At 42.7% G+C, this 15,359-nt stretch overlaps 1 protein-coding gene across 2 annotated transcripts in view; it reads right to left on the bottom strand.

Annotated features, from left to right (window-relative positions):
* LOC103129588 (arf-GAP with GTPase, ANK repeat and PH domain-containing protein 1) overlaps positions 1 to 15,359 on the bottom strand; it is a 25,607-nt gene extending 10,248 nt beyond the window's left edge. The window contains exons 1-12 of one of the 2 annotated variants that reach the window (XM_016665224.1): positions 14,532 to 15,359; positions 12,861 to 14,112; positions 4,858 to 4,916; positions 4,652 to 4,739; positions 4,170 to 4,255; positions 3,940 to 4,081; positions 3,312 to 3,446; positions 3,098 to 3,219; positions 2,825 to 2,983; positions 1,331 to 1,414; positions 944 to 1,048; positions 713 to 860 (exon numbers count right to left, since the gene is read on the bottom strand). In XM_016665224.1, coding sequence (XP_016520710.1) covers positions 713 to 860; positions 944 to 1,048; positions 1,331 to 1,414; positions 2,825 to 2,983; positions 3,098 to 3,219; positions 3,312 to 3,446; positions 3,940 to 4,081; positions 4,170 to 4,255; positions 4,652 to 4,739; positions 4,858 to 4,916; positions 12,861 to 14,037 — 2,305 coding nt within the window. In that variant the 5' untranslated portion in view covers positions 14,038 to 14,112; positions 14,532 to 15,359. The remainder of the gene's footprint in view (positions 1 to 712; positions 861 to 943; positions 1,049 to 1,330; positions 1,415 to 2,824; positions 2,984 to 3,097; positions 3,220 to 3,311; positions 3,447 to 3,939; positions 4,082 to 4,169; positions 4,256 to 4,651; positions 4,740 to 4,857; positions 4,917 to 12,860; positions 14,113 to 14,531) is intronic. The other variant, XM_007540745.2, reaches the window with a different exon arrangement.

The raw sequence follows: 15,359 nt of genomic DNA, 5'->3' as shown, positions 1-15,359 counted from the left end.
CGCCTGCATATTAGGGCTGCAGCTAACGATTATTTGAGTAATCAATTATTCTATAGATCATTCTGAAAATAAATTGATTAATCTGACAAAAGAAAATAGTTTTTCATTTAACCACTTAAGTCTTTCTTTTTTTTTTACACAATATTATAAATACATTAAAGGATGCAAATAAGAAAATAATTAAGTCACATAAAAATGTTATTGTCTGCTATGCAATCTTAGCATTCCTTTAGTGGATGCTTGATCGTTTGTAGCAGCTAAAAAATGCTGTCTACTAATGTGTTTATTAATTTGTTAATTAGTAGTTGGAAACAAAAGGTGCTTTTTTTTTTCTTTTGTACATAAATTGAACCAGGCGAAGCTAAAAATGTCACTCAAGGATTTCTGAGTCGAACATGTTTACAGAAAATTAGACTTTTTATTTTAAAAGCAAAATGTTTTTTTTTTTTGTACAGCTTTGACTTGATTCCTGCTCTGACTGTGTTGCTCTTTCAGCAAATGGCCACTTTTAGAGTCTGATCACTCCAGGTAGCGTTTAATTGACTGCTAAATGAGTTGATGACTTCTTACTTCTACGACTGATTAATCACGATTAGCTTGATTAATCGTTTCAATCCTGCTGCAAGACGCTTGTTTTCATGCAGTTAGAAAATAAGACACAGTGCGTGCACTTCCTACGTTCCTTCTGCAGGTAGGCGAAGCGGGTCTTTACCCTCAGGTCCCAGCACATCCTTAACCCGCCCGTTGAGCCCAGCAGGGGGTCCACAGGCAGCCACAGCACGGGGGGGGCGCTTCCCCGGCACCTTGACGGTCACCCGAAGCAGGTCCATCTCTTTCCCCGGAGCGTTCAGCATGTACTCCTGCCAAAGCAAACACCAGACTCTCGGTCTCTCCGACACCAGAGAAGTGACTCGCAGGGCCGCGCTAGAACACGCGCACTCACGTTGACGCTGGAGTGGTAGGAGAGGATGCCGTCGTTGGACAGAGTGACATATTTCTTCTTCCACTCTTTGTTGAGCGAGCTCCCGCTGCGCTTCAGCAAGATGCCCTGGTGGCGATAAAACAGAAGAAGACTGAAGGAGGGGAATGCATCCCTACTGTCTGCTGCGCTTGCTTCACACGTTTTGGTGCCACGAAGACTCGCTGGGCGCCAGCAACACCCACCGTCCATTCCTCTCGCCGGCATGGGAGATTGCGGGGCGTGTCGTGACTCAACATGATGAAATCGGCTTTCACAACGATCTGAGGCGACCGCTGGTGCCTTGTCCTCAGCCGAGGGTCATCAGATACATCTTATCTGCTCCTGTGTCACACAAAACCCGTGTCCTACCTGTTTGATGGGGATGAATCGCCCGCTGCCAAAGTCGCCCTTAAAGTCTGCGCTCCGTCTGTTTGAGTCGCTGCCTCTCCGTCCCTGCGCGCGGGGAAGGAGGGAAAGGCTGCATCAGTGGCAGGAAAGGAGTCATTAGTCGAGACTATTATTCAATAAATGAGTGAAATACGTCTGCTGGAAAGCTTCTGACAGCCGGAGAGGCTGGCACTGAACCGAGGCAGCAGCAAATCTTCTGTGCTTTTGATTTGTTTCTACAGCTGCAGTTCTGATCAGCCGTTTACACGCCGTATTAAGATTGTCTCTTAAAGATTTTTAGGTTGTTCTTTGTCAGCATGGACTTATGGCGCAAGCTGGAGCTGTAACTGCGGTTCAAGATGAGATTCAGTGAACCACTTTGAGCTTATTGCAGATACACAGGGTCATATTTATAAGCTCAGATTTACACTTAGACCCTAAAAGATGCGTACAGTCAAGGAAAAACATTTACATACTGAAAACTTCTGAAATATTATAGACATCTAAAAGAAATCTTAATGACAGAAATTTAAGTAACAAGACTAAATAATAAAAGCAGAGTAAACAAAGGTTTATAGCTTTATGGGAAAAAAATAACTAAACCAACAAGTAAATGACACCCACTTGAGCTAAATCTCACCCTGATGTTTCACATCAGCTACACATGAAGGGAAGATCATTAGTGAAAAACAAAATGCTGCAACTTGAGCCTGATTGTAAGAGAGTCATCAATCTGCACATTATGTTTCTGAGAGCGAGAGCATAAATGGAAACCAATACTTCTGTGATGCTGCTCTTTGGACAGATAGGCTGAAGTACAGAAGAGAAAACATTCTTGGTGAAAAATAAATACAGCATCTGAAGAAAAGAACTGAATACCAACTGTGAAGCACGGCGGTGGAAGTGTCATAACTTGGGAATGCTTTGCTGCAACACCGCACTGCGTGTCAGAGAGTATTTCTTAAGGGAAAATATGAATCCATCTGCTAAAAAAAAAATTAAACTGATGCATAATTGCACATTGCAACCTGATAACAACCCAAAACACATAAATCCACCAAAAACTGGCTTCAAATTGGAAAATGGAAAGTCCTGGGCCAAGTCAAAGGACAGGAAGTGACCTCACTGTGTGACTTGAGACTGACTGAACGTTCAAGAAACCCATCACAGATTTCACAGACATTTCTGAAGAGTCTCGTTCCAGTTAATTCAGCCAAATGGGGTGAGACTTTATCGGTCTGGTTTGATATTCTGATTGTCAGTGAAACAGAATATTGGACTTTCATTTAGCTGTAAGTCATAATCATCCAAATTTACAGTAATTTAACTGTAAAAAAATGAATAAGGGTGTAACAAATCTAGATAATAGCGTTTCAACACCAACAGATGAAACAAATCAACTTTGCAGAGCTATTCTGATTTATGTTGGGGGGAAAAAAGAACAAAAACAAAAACCCACGCTTTCGCAGCACTCACCACAAATCTGGGTGTGCGCTTGCGGACGCTGCGGACCGACCCGGGCACGCCGCTGTCGCCTTTCTCCCCCCTCAGCGTTCTGGCGATCTCTTTATGGCTGATCACAGGAGTGGAGGGAAGCGACGAGGAGTAGTCGCTGCTCTGGCCGCCGTTGCTGGCCTACGGAGAGGAGGGAGTCGGAGCAGAGCGGAGGAGTTCAATCCGGCTGCTCTTTCAATATCTGAGAAATCCTCACCGAGAGCACAACGTGCAGGAGGCTACATGTGGTTTTACCTGTCCTGGAAAGACACCAGACACCGGAGTGGAGCCTCCGGAGTGACTGGGAGAGTTGGGAAGAGATTTACAGGAAGCCAGTAAAGCGGCTTGCTTCTTGGCTGCCATGATCTTCTGAGCAGCTGTCGAATGAAAAAAGAAAGAAAGAAAGAAAAAAAAAGCTTAAATCTAACTCTAAAAACAGAAAAAAAAAACATAATCCAGGTTTACACACCATCGTTGAAGACTCTGTTCACGTTGAGGCCGTAAGTCGCGCAGGTCTCATAGTAGGTGCAGCGCCGCACGTCTGAACACAGTTGTCTTGCCTTGGCGTCGTCAATCACCCTGGGGTTCGTGCTGCTGATCTTATCTGGAAAAGGCGCACAGCGAGCATTGACTCATTTATATATATATATATATATTTTATGTAATTACAGCAAGTCAGATGTTCATATAAACAAAAGTTTGGAATGAAAAAGAGTAGCAGGAAGAAAAATAATTGTACAGAGTCCATCCTTTCTCTCAAAAGTCAATTCGCTGTACCATCAGTAACTATGCATCAATCAACCTTACAGACGGATAGAACATTTATTGTCCTGTGAAGGGGAATTTCAGATGTAGCAGCAGCAGAAAATATTTCTTTATTTTCTTAAAAGTAAAGGTTTGTCTACTCTCTTTGGTTTCTATAGACAGATTTTTCCACAAAGACAAATACAACATTCAGTTTGTTTAGTTCTGACTTTGTTTTTTGTTTTTTAAGTCTCAGATCCTCTCAAATTATAAACGCTATCTCTTTTAACAAATCTTTTGTTTTTTTTTTGTTTGTATGCCTCTTGAACAGACGTGGAACAGCAGAGCCTCACCTTGAGTACCGACGACTACAAAAGGTACTTCAGTGACGGGCCGATGCAGAGAAAGCTGGTGGTAGAATTTGTAAACTTCCTGAAAGCTGGCCTCGTTTTCCAAGCTGAAGACCAAAATGACGGCGTCCACCCAGCTCGCAAACTAAGAGATGAGGAGGAAGACAAGCAGAAATCACTGTACTGGAACATGTTTGCGTTGTTGCAGCAGGTTGTGTCAGTCTGCAGCATACCTGAGGCCCAGGAGGCTCAGTCTCCTCTCTGATTATCAGCAGGTGACTCTGTCCGTCCACCAGGACGTCCTTAATGAACTGCCGCCCTGGGCAGCAGCACAGACTTTATTCATTACCTCTTATCATCACCCTTTTCCACTGGATATAGTAGTAAAGTTAGTGTACATTGTTTTACAAAAGTATTAATACTGTATGTGATTTTTTCATATTATAACCGTGAAGTTCAATGTATTTTGATGGGACTTAGTCTTTTATAGTTGTGACAGGGGAAGGAGAAATGACACAAGGTTTGTAAAGTTTGTTATGAATCTGAGGCAATTTGTTGCATTTATTTGTTTCAAACTAACAAGGCCTGATAGCAAGTGCAAGTTGCCGTGTATAATTTTAACTCCATCTAATAATCTCTGCATCACTTTACGTTGCTATATTGCATAAAGTCCAACTAAAACACACTGAAGCATCAGCGTTCGAGGAAAACTAACCCTCTGCGTTCTCCTCCGGCTGGTAACTTCCTGTCAGGTGTCTGTGGACGAGGGCGGACTTCCCGCTGCACAGACCCCCCAACACACCCTGCAGCACGCACACAGACACGCGCACACACACACACACGCGCACACAGACGAACATCAATCCAGCATCGAGTCCGACAGAGAGGTTCCCAAAAGCCACACGGCGGCCTGAAGCTTACCAGATGGAGCTCTTGAACAGCTTGACTCATGGTCCATTCTTGGCTGCTGGTGCAAACGACTGAGGACAGAGATTGACGGCAATAAAACAGAGGAAAACGCAGAGTTACCATGTGCAAATGAAACACAGCACTGCCAATTAAATATGTTACTCGATATGTAACATATTTACTTCTGCAGAACGCGAGCTGAAGAACTGACAGTGTCAGACGACAAAGTGCTGAATTTGTTCAGAGGTCAAAGTTCAGTTTGGTGCCTCTACCTGCTCCCACAGTTCTAGTTAATATTTACAACGACCAGCAGAGTGAAACATTAGTAATGTGAAGCAGCTGTACTAAATGTTTAGATCAGGGGTGTCAAGCTCGCTGTCGTTTGGACCAAATCCAGATCATAAATGCTCTTAATGTGTTGATGAAGCCTGTTAAACATACTAATAAACTCTTAAAATTAGATAATATTGAACATCTTTTCAGCCCCTCCAGAATTTTTTGATTTTTTTGCAATAAAAATCAAAGTGCTTGTGGTACTAATTCAGAAATATTTGCAATATTTGTGTTTATTTGTGATGGTAAATGCAACTTTTTGATACTTGCTGTATTGATCATGGACTATAATCTGACAGCAATTAAGACTGAGGCAGCTGTTTAGTACAAGTAAAGTTTTTGACAAGTTTTGAGAAAAATCTGCAATAAACTGTAGCAGCGCAAAAAAAGTGCGTGGATTTGTTGATTTTGCGTGAATTTCCACGATAATTCGCAAGAAACTGGAGGGACTGATTGATACAACTTGGTAGCAAACAGATAAAAACTGCATTGATTTGATTGATATCATGATATTTAAGCACACTTAGTGTTTAGTCTAGAATCTAGAGGGCCACATAATAAGCTACGGCGGGCCGGATTTGGCCCACGGGCCTCGAGTTCGACACATGTAGTTTAGATAGTTATTTTAGATTTATTTACAGAAAAATAAAAGATTTAAGTTTAAACTTATGGGACAGAACGGACAATCACACAAGGAACTCCGACTTTCTTGTGTTTCTCTTGCAGGATTCAGTATTTATTTGCTACCCAGGAAACAGGCGAAAAGAGGAGACACGGAGGAAAACGTAAGGAATCGAACCCCCAGACGGCTGAGCTGAGGATTAATAGCCTCCATCTGAAGGCGCTGCCTCCACCTCCATGCCATGTCTCGCCTCGGGGGAAAACCAGACGTCAAGAGTACAAAGAGAATGCCTGATCAAAACCTTGGAGTGAAAACACGAAATCCTACTGTTAAACTCCGGACGTACGCTCTTGATTAAATACAGATTCATTCCTGCAGAGCTCCACTGTTCTTCACTCCACGCTCACGGCTGAATGTGTTTGTCTTCTGGCCTTAAATGTGTGGAGGACCTCAATTAATTACCACCATAATGACCTCTCTGGCGTCTGAAATGCGCTTGATGTAGTCAGATTACCTTTGATCCACAGAGTCAAATTAGTGTGGCGATCTTGTCAGATTGAATCAGTTTCATCTCGCGGTTCCTGATTTATGGCGATTTTAAGAGCAGGATTTCGCGGTTGTGTTTCAGACGGACACATTTCAAACAAAAGGCATTTAGGAAACATGCAGTTATGAAAATGAAACTAGTTGAAGTTGTGTAAAAGCAAGGAGTGAAATGTAAAATTTTTGCTCCTAAAGTAAATGAAAAAAAAAAATAATAATAATAATAATTTAGTTATAACAAACCTGCCAAACAAAAAGGCGACAGGAGTTGGTTGAGTTTAATTCAGAGGAAGCATCTACTGCAAGCGGCAGAAAAAATGGCAGGAATGTTTTGTAAACTGATCCCAGAGTTTGTGGATAACTTCTGCCAATCCTCCTGACCGCCGGTCCGCTGTCGGCAGCACAAAGGGTTAGAGAGGTCAAATCTCACCAGCAGGATTCAGAGAGACTGAAGCGCCTTTATTTCTGATCCAGCCGTAAAGTCAGACAGGTTCAAGTCTCTGTCAGGCAGAGAGCATTCAGGATATCTGCTCGTCTTCACTGGGTTTTACTTCTTAGTGCAGACATAATGGAAAATTATACAGTCTGCGGCGTTTCGCTTGACGTTCTGCTATTAACAGAATAAAAACTGATTTCTGGAAAAATAAAAAGAACACAAAATATTACAGAGCTGCTTGTTCAGCAAACACACTTTGATAATCTCTAATTAAAGCCTAGCATCTTTTGTTTACTACATTGTGTGCTACATCAGTAGATCGCATTATGCTGTTTGTGAATTTGTAGATTTATTCTCTGAAAGAAAACCCTACATTATACAGGATACGAAGATTTACTCCAACAGTGCTGTTTCGTTTACGGAGAAGCTGCGGCTCTGTTTTTGGATCAAATGTCTTGTTGAGTTTGGAAACACCACTGGAGGGATTTGACTTTTTCTGTGCAACTTTATTGAGAGGAGGCAGAAATGTGCCTCAACGGGAACGAGGCCATTTCATCTGCCAGCTCTTCAGAGCCTTCACATGAAAAACCTCCTCATAACCCACACTTAACACGGGACGTCAGCGGCTCATAGTAAATGATTCCTGTGTTTGGTTGGAACCGCATAAGATGAGAAAACAATGTGGAAACATTCTAGTGCTTTGTTGCTTTTTTTTAATTGTTATTTAATCAAAAATATTAGACAGTTTGATAGTTGAACTGAACTGGTTAGGGATGAGCTTTGTGTCATCCGAATCAACAAGTGTGAGATTATTGGCGTCTACTTTACTGCTTATGTGCGATGATGATAACTTCCCTGTTTTGTTGTGCATCCAGCTTAGGGAAGCTGCTGCTGTGTCAAACTACAACTATCCATTAAACTCACTTGTCTTCAGAGGTCAAAGAGCAGGAGGTGAGGGACACCCTGGACAGGTTTACTGCCTAATGCATCATATTACTGGGTTTTAATAGTGATTGAGAAAAGTAGTGAGTTGGGGATTTATCATAGCGCATTTTCTGTTTACTGCGACCCTTTTATTAAAATTAAATATTAGATCAGAGGCCATTCTCCTCCCAAAACTCTTTCGGTGGTGAAGGAAAGCTCTTCTGTAATGGCTGGTGCACACAACTGACTGGCTGGTATCAAAAAGGGGGGGATCAATACTTGAAACAGTAAAATTTCTTAGGTTTGGATCTCACCCAGACATTGATTAAACTCTCCCTTCCTTAGTTACTTTTATAGCTGCTTGTTGCTACATCAATTCACTTGTTTAACTTTTCTCTCCTGCAAACTTCAAATCTGTTCAGATCCATTTAACTTTTCCAAGATCTCCTAAAACTGATGCTAATCTTGTGATTTTGTGTTCAGGTACAGATTTTATGGTTTCCTTAAGAAAATGTTTTTCAATGTTTCTAATTCTGTCTTTATGCAATTGATTACCTGCGTTGTATTTCTGTGGTGTAAGAAGATATATCTGTGTATCTGATAGCGTAGCACACACAGCTGGATCTGATGGCCGACAGGAGCAGAAGAGCGCGACACGGCGCCATTTCTCCCAGCGAAGAGGAAGAAACTGAAGCTACAATTCATACAAGTTCACCAAAATACATGGGAAAAACATTCATGTGCTTCTGCTGGTTTAATGGGGTGAACAATATTTCCTCGACACACTGTGGAGACCCTATTATCACCTGACCACCTAATAAACACCACAGTATTACTGCCTCTGCATTCCTGCTGACCATGTCCGTCCCTTAGCAGCATTATGAGTCATGTTGCAAAGCTCAGATCATCACAAACCTGTCCTTGAATATGACAGCGAGTTCATCGTCCTCCAGATCTCAATCCAACAGGGAACCTTTGGACTGGTGGTGCAATACAAACAAGATTTACAGTATGGTCCGTCTTGAAAATGAGATCTAGATCTCAGTGGGGTTTTACCTGGTTAAATAGAGGACATTTAAAAAATAAATAAAATAATTGTAATTAGTTTTTCTGCCACACATGATCGATTGGCAGCGCTAAGATCCTCCCCCGTCTTTTGATTGGTTGTTTCTGACCGGGAGAGATAAATTTATGGCAATAGTAGCTCAGGAAAGAGGTGGAGGAGCTTATCCTTTTTTTTTTTTTTTTACAGATTATCAATCTTATATTATACTGCATATTTTTACATGTTTTATAAAACTTGTAAAAAAAAAACAAAACACACTTTTAATAAAAGTTACAAACTGCAGCTTCAATACTTTTGCAAAGGAATCGTATATCAGGTTTCTGCTTCACGCTCCATAATGTGTTAGGAATATCTGAAGTGTTTTAAACCGAGCTCGGGGAAAGGACGCCTTGGTGAGCGATTGAAATCCTCAGACGGAGTCATAATGAACATTGTCTACCTGCAGATGAGAGGCTGCAGCTCTGAAAAACAAACATATCCTGCACTACATTGAGAAACTGCTTCCAGATGTGCACTCTTGCAGACTCTGTACCAGCAGAGCCAATGACACAGATACAGCATGCGTAGTCACACTGAGAAAACTGTCGGGTCACAATGTTCTGGGCGGAGTGGCGGCGTCAGCCCGGCTCCGCGGGGAGCCAGAGTCTAACTTTAACCAACCCAGCGCACCCCCCACCCCCCCCTCCCATCGCCCTCACGCTCTCTCTCCATCTTTGGGCGATCCCCACGCCCAGATCGCCCCCGTCGAGAGCGTCACGGCTCAGACCGAGCAGCATCTCTCGTTGCTTGCTGTTGCCATGGTAACTCCGTTTTCCAGAAGCCTCCAGTCTGGGTATCCATACAATGAGCGGTCTCTCATGGAGACAGCGATTTGAGTGAGAGGCACTCAGACACGATGTCCACCTGTGCGCGCGCGACGATTCGCCGCTTTTCTTTCCCCAATATTTTCTGGGAACAAATTAGGTTGTCGGCGTTTCTCTGTCGTCTGAGAGAAACGTTGGGTGTTTATTCTGTGGAGCCAGGCTCGTCGTGACCGTGCTGCTGACAACCGCTTCACTTACATTTAAACACAACATGCCTCTGACAAATGAATAGGCTCCATTTGAAGGCTGATTAACCCCACGCACAGAGCAGGAAGTGGCAGGTTCCCACTCCCTTCGCCCTGCCATGAACACTGCTCTGTGTATCCCCAACCTTAATTATTCATGTCCCACTTACCCCCGACAAATTATATCCAGAGCTCACTCAAATCCCGTACTCTTTTGTCTCAGGCCATTTCGGTGTAACAGTGGAAAATTAAGATGTTGTGACGAATGCATTTTAGGTCCGAACCAGTCGCATCGTTTCGTCTGCTTTATTAAAAAGCCGTGAATTCATCATGAACCGTGTCTGTTTGAGGAATAATTGTGTAATTCGGCAGAATGGGGCAAAAATAGTGAAAGTACTCGCACCTAAATGAAAGGAGATGAAGTTGATAATTAGGTTTTCTTTGTAAAACACATTTAGACTGTGACTGAATTACTTTAGTATCAACTTCTACTGATGTCTCAGAAATTTTCCAGACGTCTGTCACGCTGTTTATTGTCTCGGTGTATCTTAGAAAATGCTGATTATGGTAACAAAGATGAGGAAGTAAAGCAGATCCAGTTCTGTTATGTATATCAGGAGTTTGCGACCTCTGGCTCCACTGAGGCTCAAACAAATCCAGACGATAAATGTTTTAAATGTAAACGGTGGTTTAAGCATTTCTTATGTAGAACTTTATGTAATATCTGCATAGAATATAACAACAGAAAGGCATCAATGGTACAAAGTTAATTATTTTTTTCCTTTAAATATTGTGATTTATATTTATTAATTTTCCATATTTGTGAAAAAGGCTCACTTGGTTGATCTCTGCTGAACTCGACAAATTAGTTTTTTTTTTCTATTGTAAAAGTTAGATGATTTGTTTTGTTCTCAAATTTGAAAAATAAAATTAATTAATTTTAGTTTAAGTTCCTTAGCTTTTGAAATAAAAAAAAATGAAAATCTATCTTTGTTGTAGCTCCAAACAAATTTTATTTTGTAGTAGCTGGAACAAAAGTGGATGAAAAAGGCAGCTGGCCCCTGCTGCATATGAAACTGTGAACTGTTGATGTGAAGTAAATTTACTTTCTGAGAGAGGGAGTATATTATCAAAGATTTTTCTTTCTTACAGCCATTTTCATTCAAAACTTCAGTTCCTATTAATATGTGACTTATTTTTTTGTAAAACATATAAATAAAACATGCAGTCTGTGACTGCGTCAGGAAAGAATAAATTACTTTTTCCTGCGATGTTGTGCTTTTGTTCTTTCCCCATAATTGCCCAACCAACTTGGGCTTAAAGTTTGATGTTTTAAACACAATCACTAACAAGTTCCCCAAAAACTGACAGATTAATTAAAAGGCATTTTATCTGCTGTTACAGTGGCTTCAAGCATCCGTCATGCCGAGGTGAGTTAATCTTCATCAGCACAGACAAAGTATCTGCATAGTAAAGCAATACATTAACAAATGCTGTCAGTTTATTGCTATATCATGAGTGAAACATTTGCTGATTCCTTAGCTGTGGCACACACACGTACTGTTTATATGAGATGTTTCATTATTTAGTTAAAGCCGTGCATCTTCAAAAACCATACAAATGTGAGACAGAGCCAAAATAATCTAAAGGCTATATTCACTTTGTTTCTTTTGATAGGCTACAGAAATGTCTAATATAATAATCATGAAGAGAAAAGCACATCAATATACTGTATTATAACAGCTGGAAAGTGAGGATATTTTTACTCTTACACAACATTTTTATGATGTAACGAGCTAGTTTAGAAATAAGTGAATGAATAAGACTGAATCCATTGTGACATGTTGGAAAGATATTTGAATGTTAGAAGAAAGAAGAAGGAAATATGTGTTAAAAAAAAAACATAAATCTCAAACCGATACGGATCTCTCAGTTCTTAGTGGAGCAACACTGAATTGTTTCAGCATTCGATATCAGCACAGCTTTGTTTCATCACATCTGATTTCGGATCTGATTGCATTTCCAGTGAAATTACTACAAAGACGGAGAGGAAACGTAGAAACGTTTGAGGGAAACGAAGGCAGTTTATGCTGTACGTCCGTGTTACTGTTCTTTCACATTTCCACATGTAAAGCTTTCAGTTACAGCATATTTGTCATATGATATATATTTGTCCAAACATAAAGCATGAGCTAATATGAGAATACTGACATAACCTTAAAAATACTTATTTTCCATGGCATTTACACAAACATAAACGAAAGAAAACTGATCAAACTGCATTAATCTGAAATAGATTCCACACAAAAACAGGTTTTTTAGGATTGTAATAATGTTAAAACAATTAATTATTGCTATTTTGATTTTAATAAACAAACCTCTGCAAAAATAAAGTGGTAAGTTTCTACCTGCCTGTGTTTATGGAGTAACACTGATTAATCAGTGACAGCTAGCCTGGAGATGGCTGCTTAGCACACGCGTCATTTGAAGTATGCCAACTCTAGTTTTAGCTAAATCCTAATAAAAGAAAGATGGCTGGTGCTTTCTTTCTACACCATCACTGTCTGTCCTTTCTTTCTGTTTTAAAAATGGAGGGAACAGTAGGAGTCTTCTTTAAGTTAGCTCACCAGTAGTGCACAGCAACAGGTGGGGGAGGGACAGTGCATTGCTGCTCTGGGCTGCATAAAGCTGGAGAAAACAAAAGTCACTCATTTTCTTTCTCTGGTGTATCTAAGATGATTTTAAAAGCCTTTTCTGAAACCGTAACTTCAAAACGTGGGTATGCCTCGATAGGATTCACCAACTCATGCCTAGTTAACCTATTATTCTTTTAAAAACACCCATAGTTGGCGCTTCTTAACGCTAAATTCGCATACTCTTTAAAAGTGAGTATCTAAACAAACAGAAATAATTTTGACCATTGTTGGTTTCCACCTTAAGGCAAGAAGGGGATTCAGAAATACTCTTTTCCTGCAGATGATGATGTTTTCAGCTCTGCAGAGTGTGCTGGTAATGATCCAGTCATGCAGGCAGCTTGCCTTACCTTCCTCCTCACTCGAACCCCTCTCCACAGCCGGATAGAGAGGAGGTGTGGTGTTGGCGCCCGGTGAGCCCGTTGTACTTTTGGTGAAAATCCCACTGATGAACTTGAGCATCTTGCGATCGCGAGGCGGGGGAGCCCGCTGGATTGTTGTTCCTCCTTGGCTCTCCTTCGCCTTCCTCGGGTCTTCACAGTAAGAGTGCAGGTCAACATTGTCAAGGGTACAACTTGTTCCTTTCCTTGGAGGCCTGCAAACGTCGGGGGCGGGGGGCGCGGGTAAAGACACGGAAACCGCCTTGTACCTCTCCCCCTGAGGGCTCTCCCGGGCCATTACGCCCGAAAAGCCTCCGCTGATGGGGGCGCCGGGCCGGATGAGCGTGCCTCTGCCGTCGCTGTCCGCCCAGGACGCCCTGTAAGGCCCCAGAGTCGTAGCTGCCACTAAGGGGGACTGGTCCGCGATGCGGTTGTCCCTTCGATCCAGAGTTTTACCCGGGTGATACAGGCTTGTGTTGGTCTCTCTGAGCTCCCTGGAGTAAGAGGAGTTCCCTCCTGCATGCGAACGCATCACAACCGGAGGAGGCTGGCTGATCTGCGACGGGACAGTGAACGGGAGGCTGCAGCGCGAGCGGCTGTTCAAGTCCGCTCCGTTTTCGCCCTTCAGGAACATTATGGGAGGCTCCCGGTAGAGCTCTGTCTTGGGGCGTAAGGCATCCGAGCGAGGTCCCTCCCTGCGCACACTTCCCTCGGACATTGTCCCTCCGTACACTTTGACCATTTGCCTTACAGGTGGTTGTGCAAAAGACGCATCTTTGCTCTTGCCAACTGGTACAACGTCTTTCTGGGGCGCGTGCATCTCCCTCCTCTCGGCCTTCTCCCGGCTTTCATTCTTTCCGTGCACCTGTTCCACTTCCTCCTCCACCTGTGTCTTTTCTTTTTGCTCCACTTCCACATACAAAGATCCTTCTTTCTCAGGGACATCTCTCACAGCCTGCTTCTCGTCCTCCTCTGCCTCCACCTCTACCTCCTCCTCCTCCTTCTTCCTCTTCCTAGGGCTCCCTTCCCCCTCTGGAAGGCCCTCCGTCTGGCTCCCTGCAGCATCCTCTGGCACGGCCTCAACCTTCACCAGAGTGAGGGAGATGAGGTAGGTGGTGCGTTTCTGCGTGCTGCCGGCTTGGCTCATTGAGACGGCAGACCTGAGCACGGTGGCACCTGCTCTCTGACCTCACAGCATCTGCACACCTCAGTCATGGCAGGACTGAGGCAGAGGAAACACAAGAGGCGTGAGAGATCACACTGATACTGGGTGAACTTGACAGGAACGCTACTCTCGTTTTGAAATCTGATTGAGAGGGTTGTGTATGAGTTGAATTGCTAATCTTTCTGAATATATTCAAGGTGCTGACCCAGTGCTTAAACAAGTCTACACTGTTTTCTTAAATGCCTTCATTAATCCTCTTCAGTACACACTGTTACTATGCTGCCTGTCACTGATTCATTCATAATCCTTCCTCTATAGATCTGATTTTCTATTAAAAAATAAAAATAGTCCCTCAAAAGAAAAAAAAAATAGCCTGAAAACATGCAATACCTTTAGCCGGTTAAATATATTGAATTATTTTAGGTGAAATAGAGCCACTTCAGTACAGAATGTCTTGAATTTTCCTCTCATCATACCTTCATTTTCTCTTCCAGAAGATCCATTCACATCTCCATGAAGCTTTGATCTTATGAAGAATTCATCCAGCCATCAGATTACCGTTCATATCAAATGGCATATTAAAGAAGGCTGATAAAAATAGCTCCAGTAGATGAGCCTGAGATAAAAAAAAAATAAAAAAAAACTGGTGAAAAAAGAGCAGGAAAAAAAAAGAAAAAGGCGAAATGGTTCACTTGTCACGAAGCGTCTGGCAACAGGAGCCTCCGTTCGACAATGTCATCCATAAAATTATAAGCCCGACGTAAGGGTCACTGAGAGATGCTTGCAAACATCTGTTGTAATGTCTGCAGGAGAAGAAAAAGGAAGATTAAGTAGGCTGATTCGGGGAGCCCGAGCGGGGCTCTCTTTTTTCGCCTGTATCCCTCCTCTGGAGAGCGGCTCCTCTTGGTCACTGCATCCTCTCCTCTGAGAGCCTCGTCCAATTAGCAAGTCAATAAAATGTGTCTGTGAGGCAGAGGAAGCCCACTAGCTCACCAAAAGCCGGCCCCTCCTCCTTTTTTTTTTCTTTTTTCGTTTTCCCTCCTCCCTCCTCTTTTTTCTTGCTGCCACTGAGCCTTGCAGCTCTCCGCCACCTCGTCGTTATCCTGCTGCACAACCAGGATGCAGCGCCGGCAATCAGGCTGGAAGTGAAGGGGGGCTCGCTGTGAGGCGGCAGCAGCGATGGTGGTCCTTGCCCACGTTCATCTGATTTTATCCCGCACCGTTACAACAAACGAGCCAGGAGGGAGAGAGAGAGAGAGAGAGAGAGAAAAAGAACCGCCTCAGCTCTACTCCTGCCAGCGCAT

This window comes from Poecilia formosa, unplaced genomic scaffold (assembly GCF_000485575.1).
Source record: "Poecilia formosa unplaced genomic scaffold, Poecilia_formosa-5.1.2 Scaffold557, whole genome shotgun sequence".
Classification (NCBI taxonomy): Eukaryota; Metazoa; Chordata; class Actinopteri; order Cyprinodontiformes; family Poeciliidae; genus Poecilia; species Poecilia formosa.
Note: the sequence above shows the minus strand (reverse complement) of the source record. Positions and strands in the feature narration are given on the sequence as shown.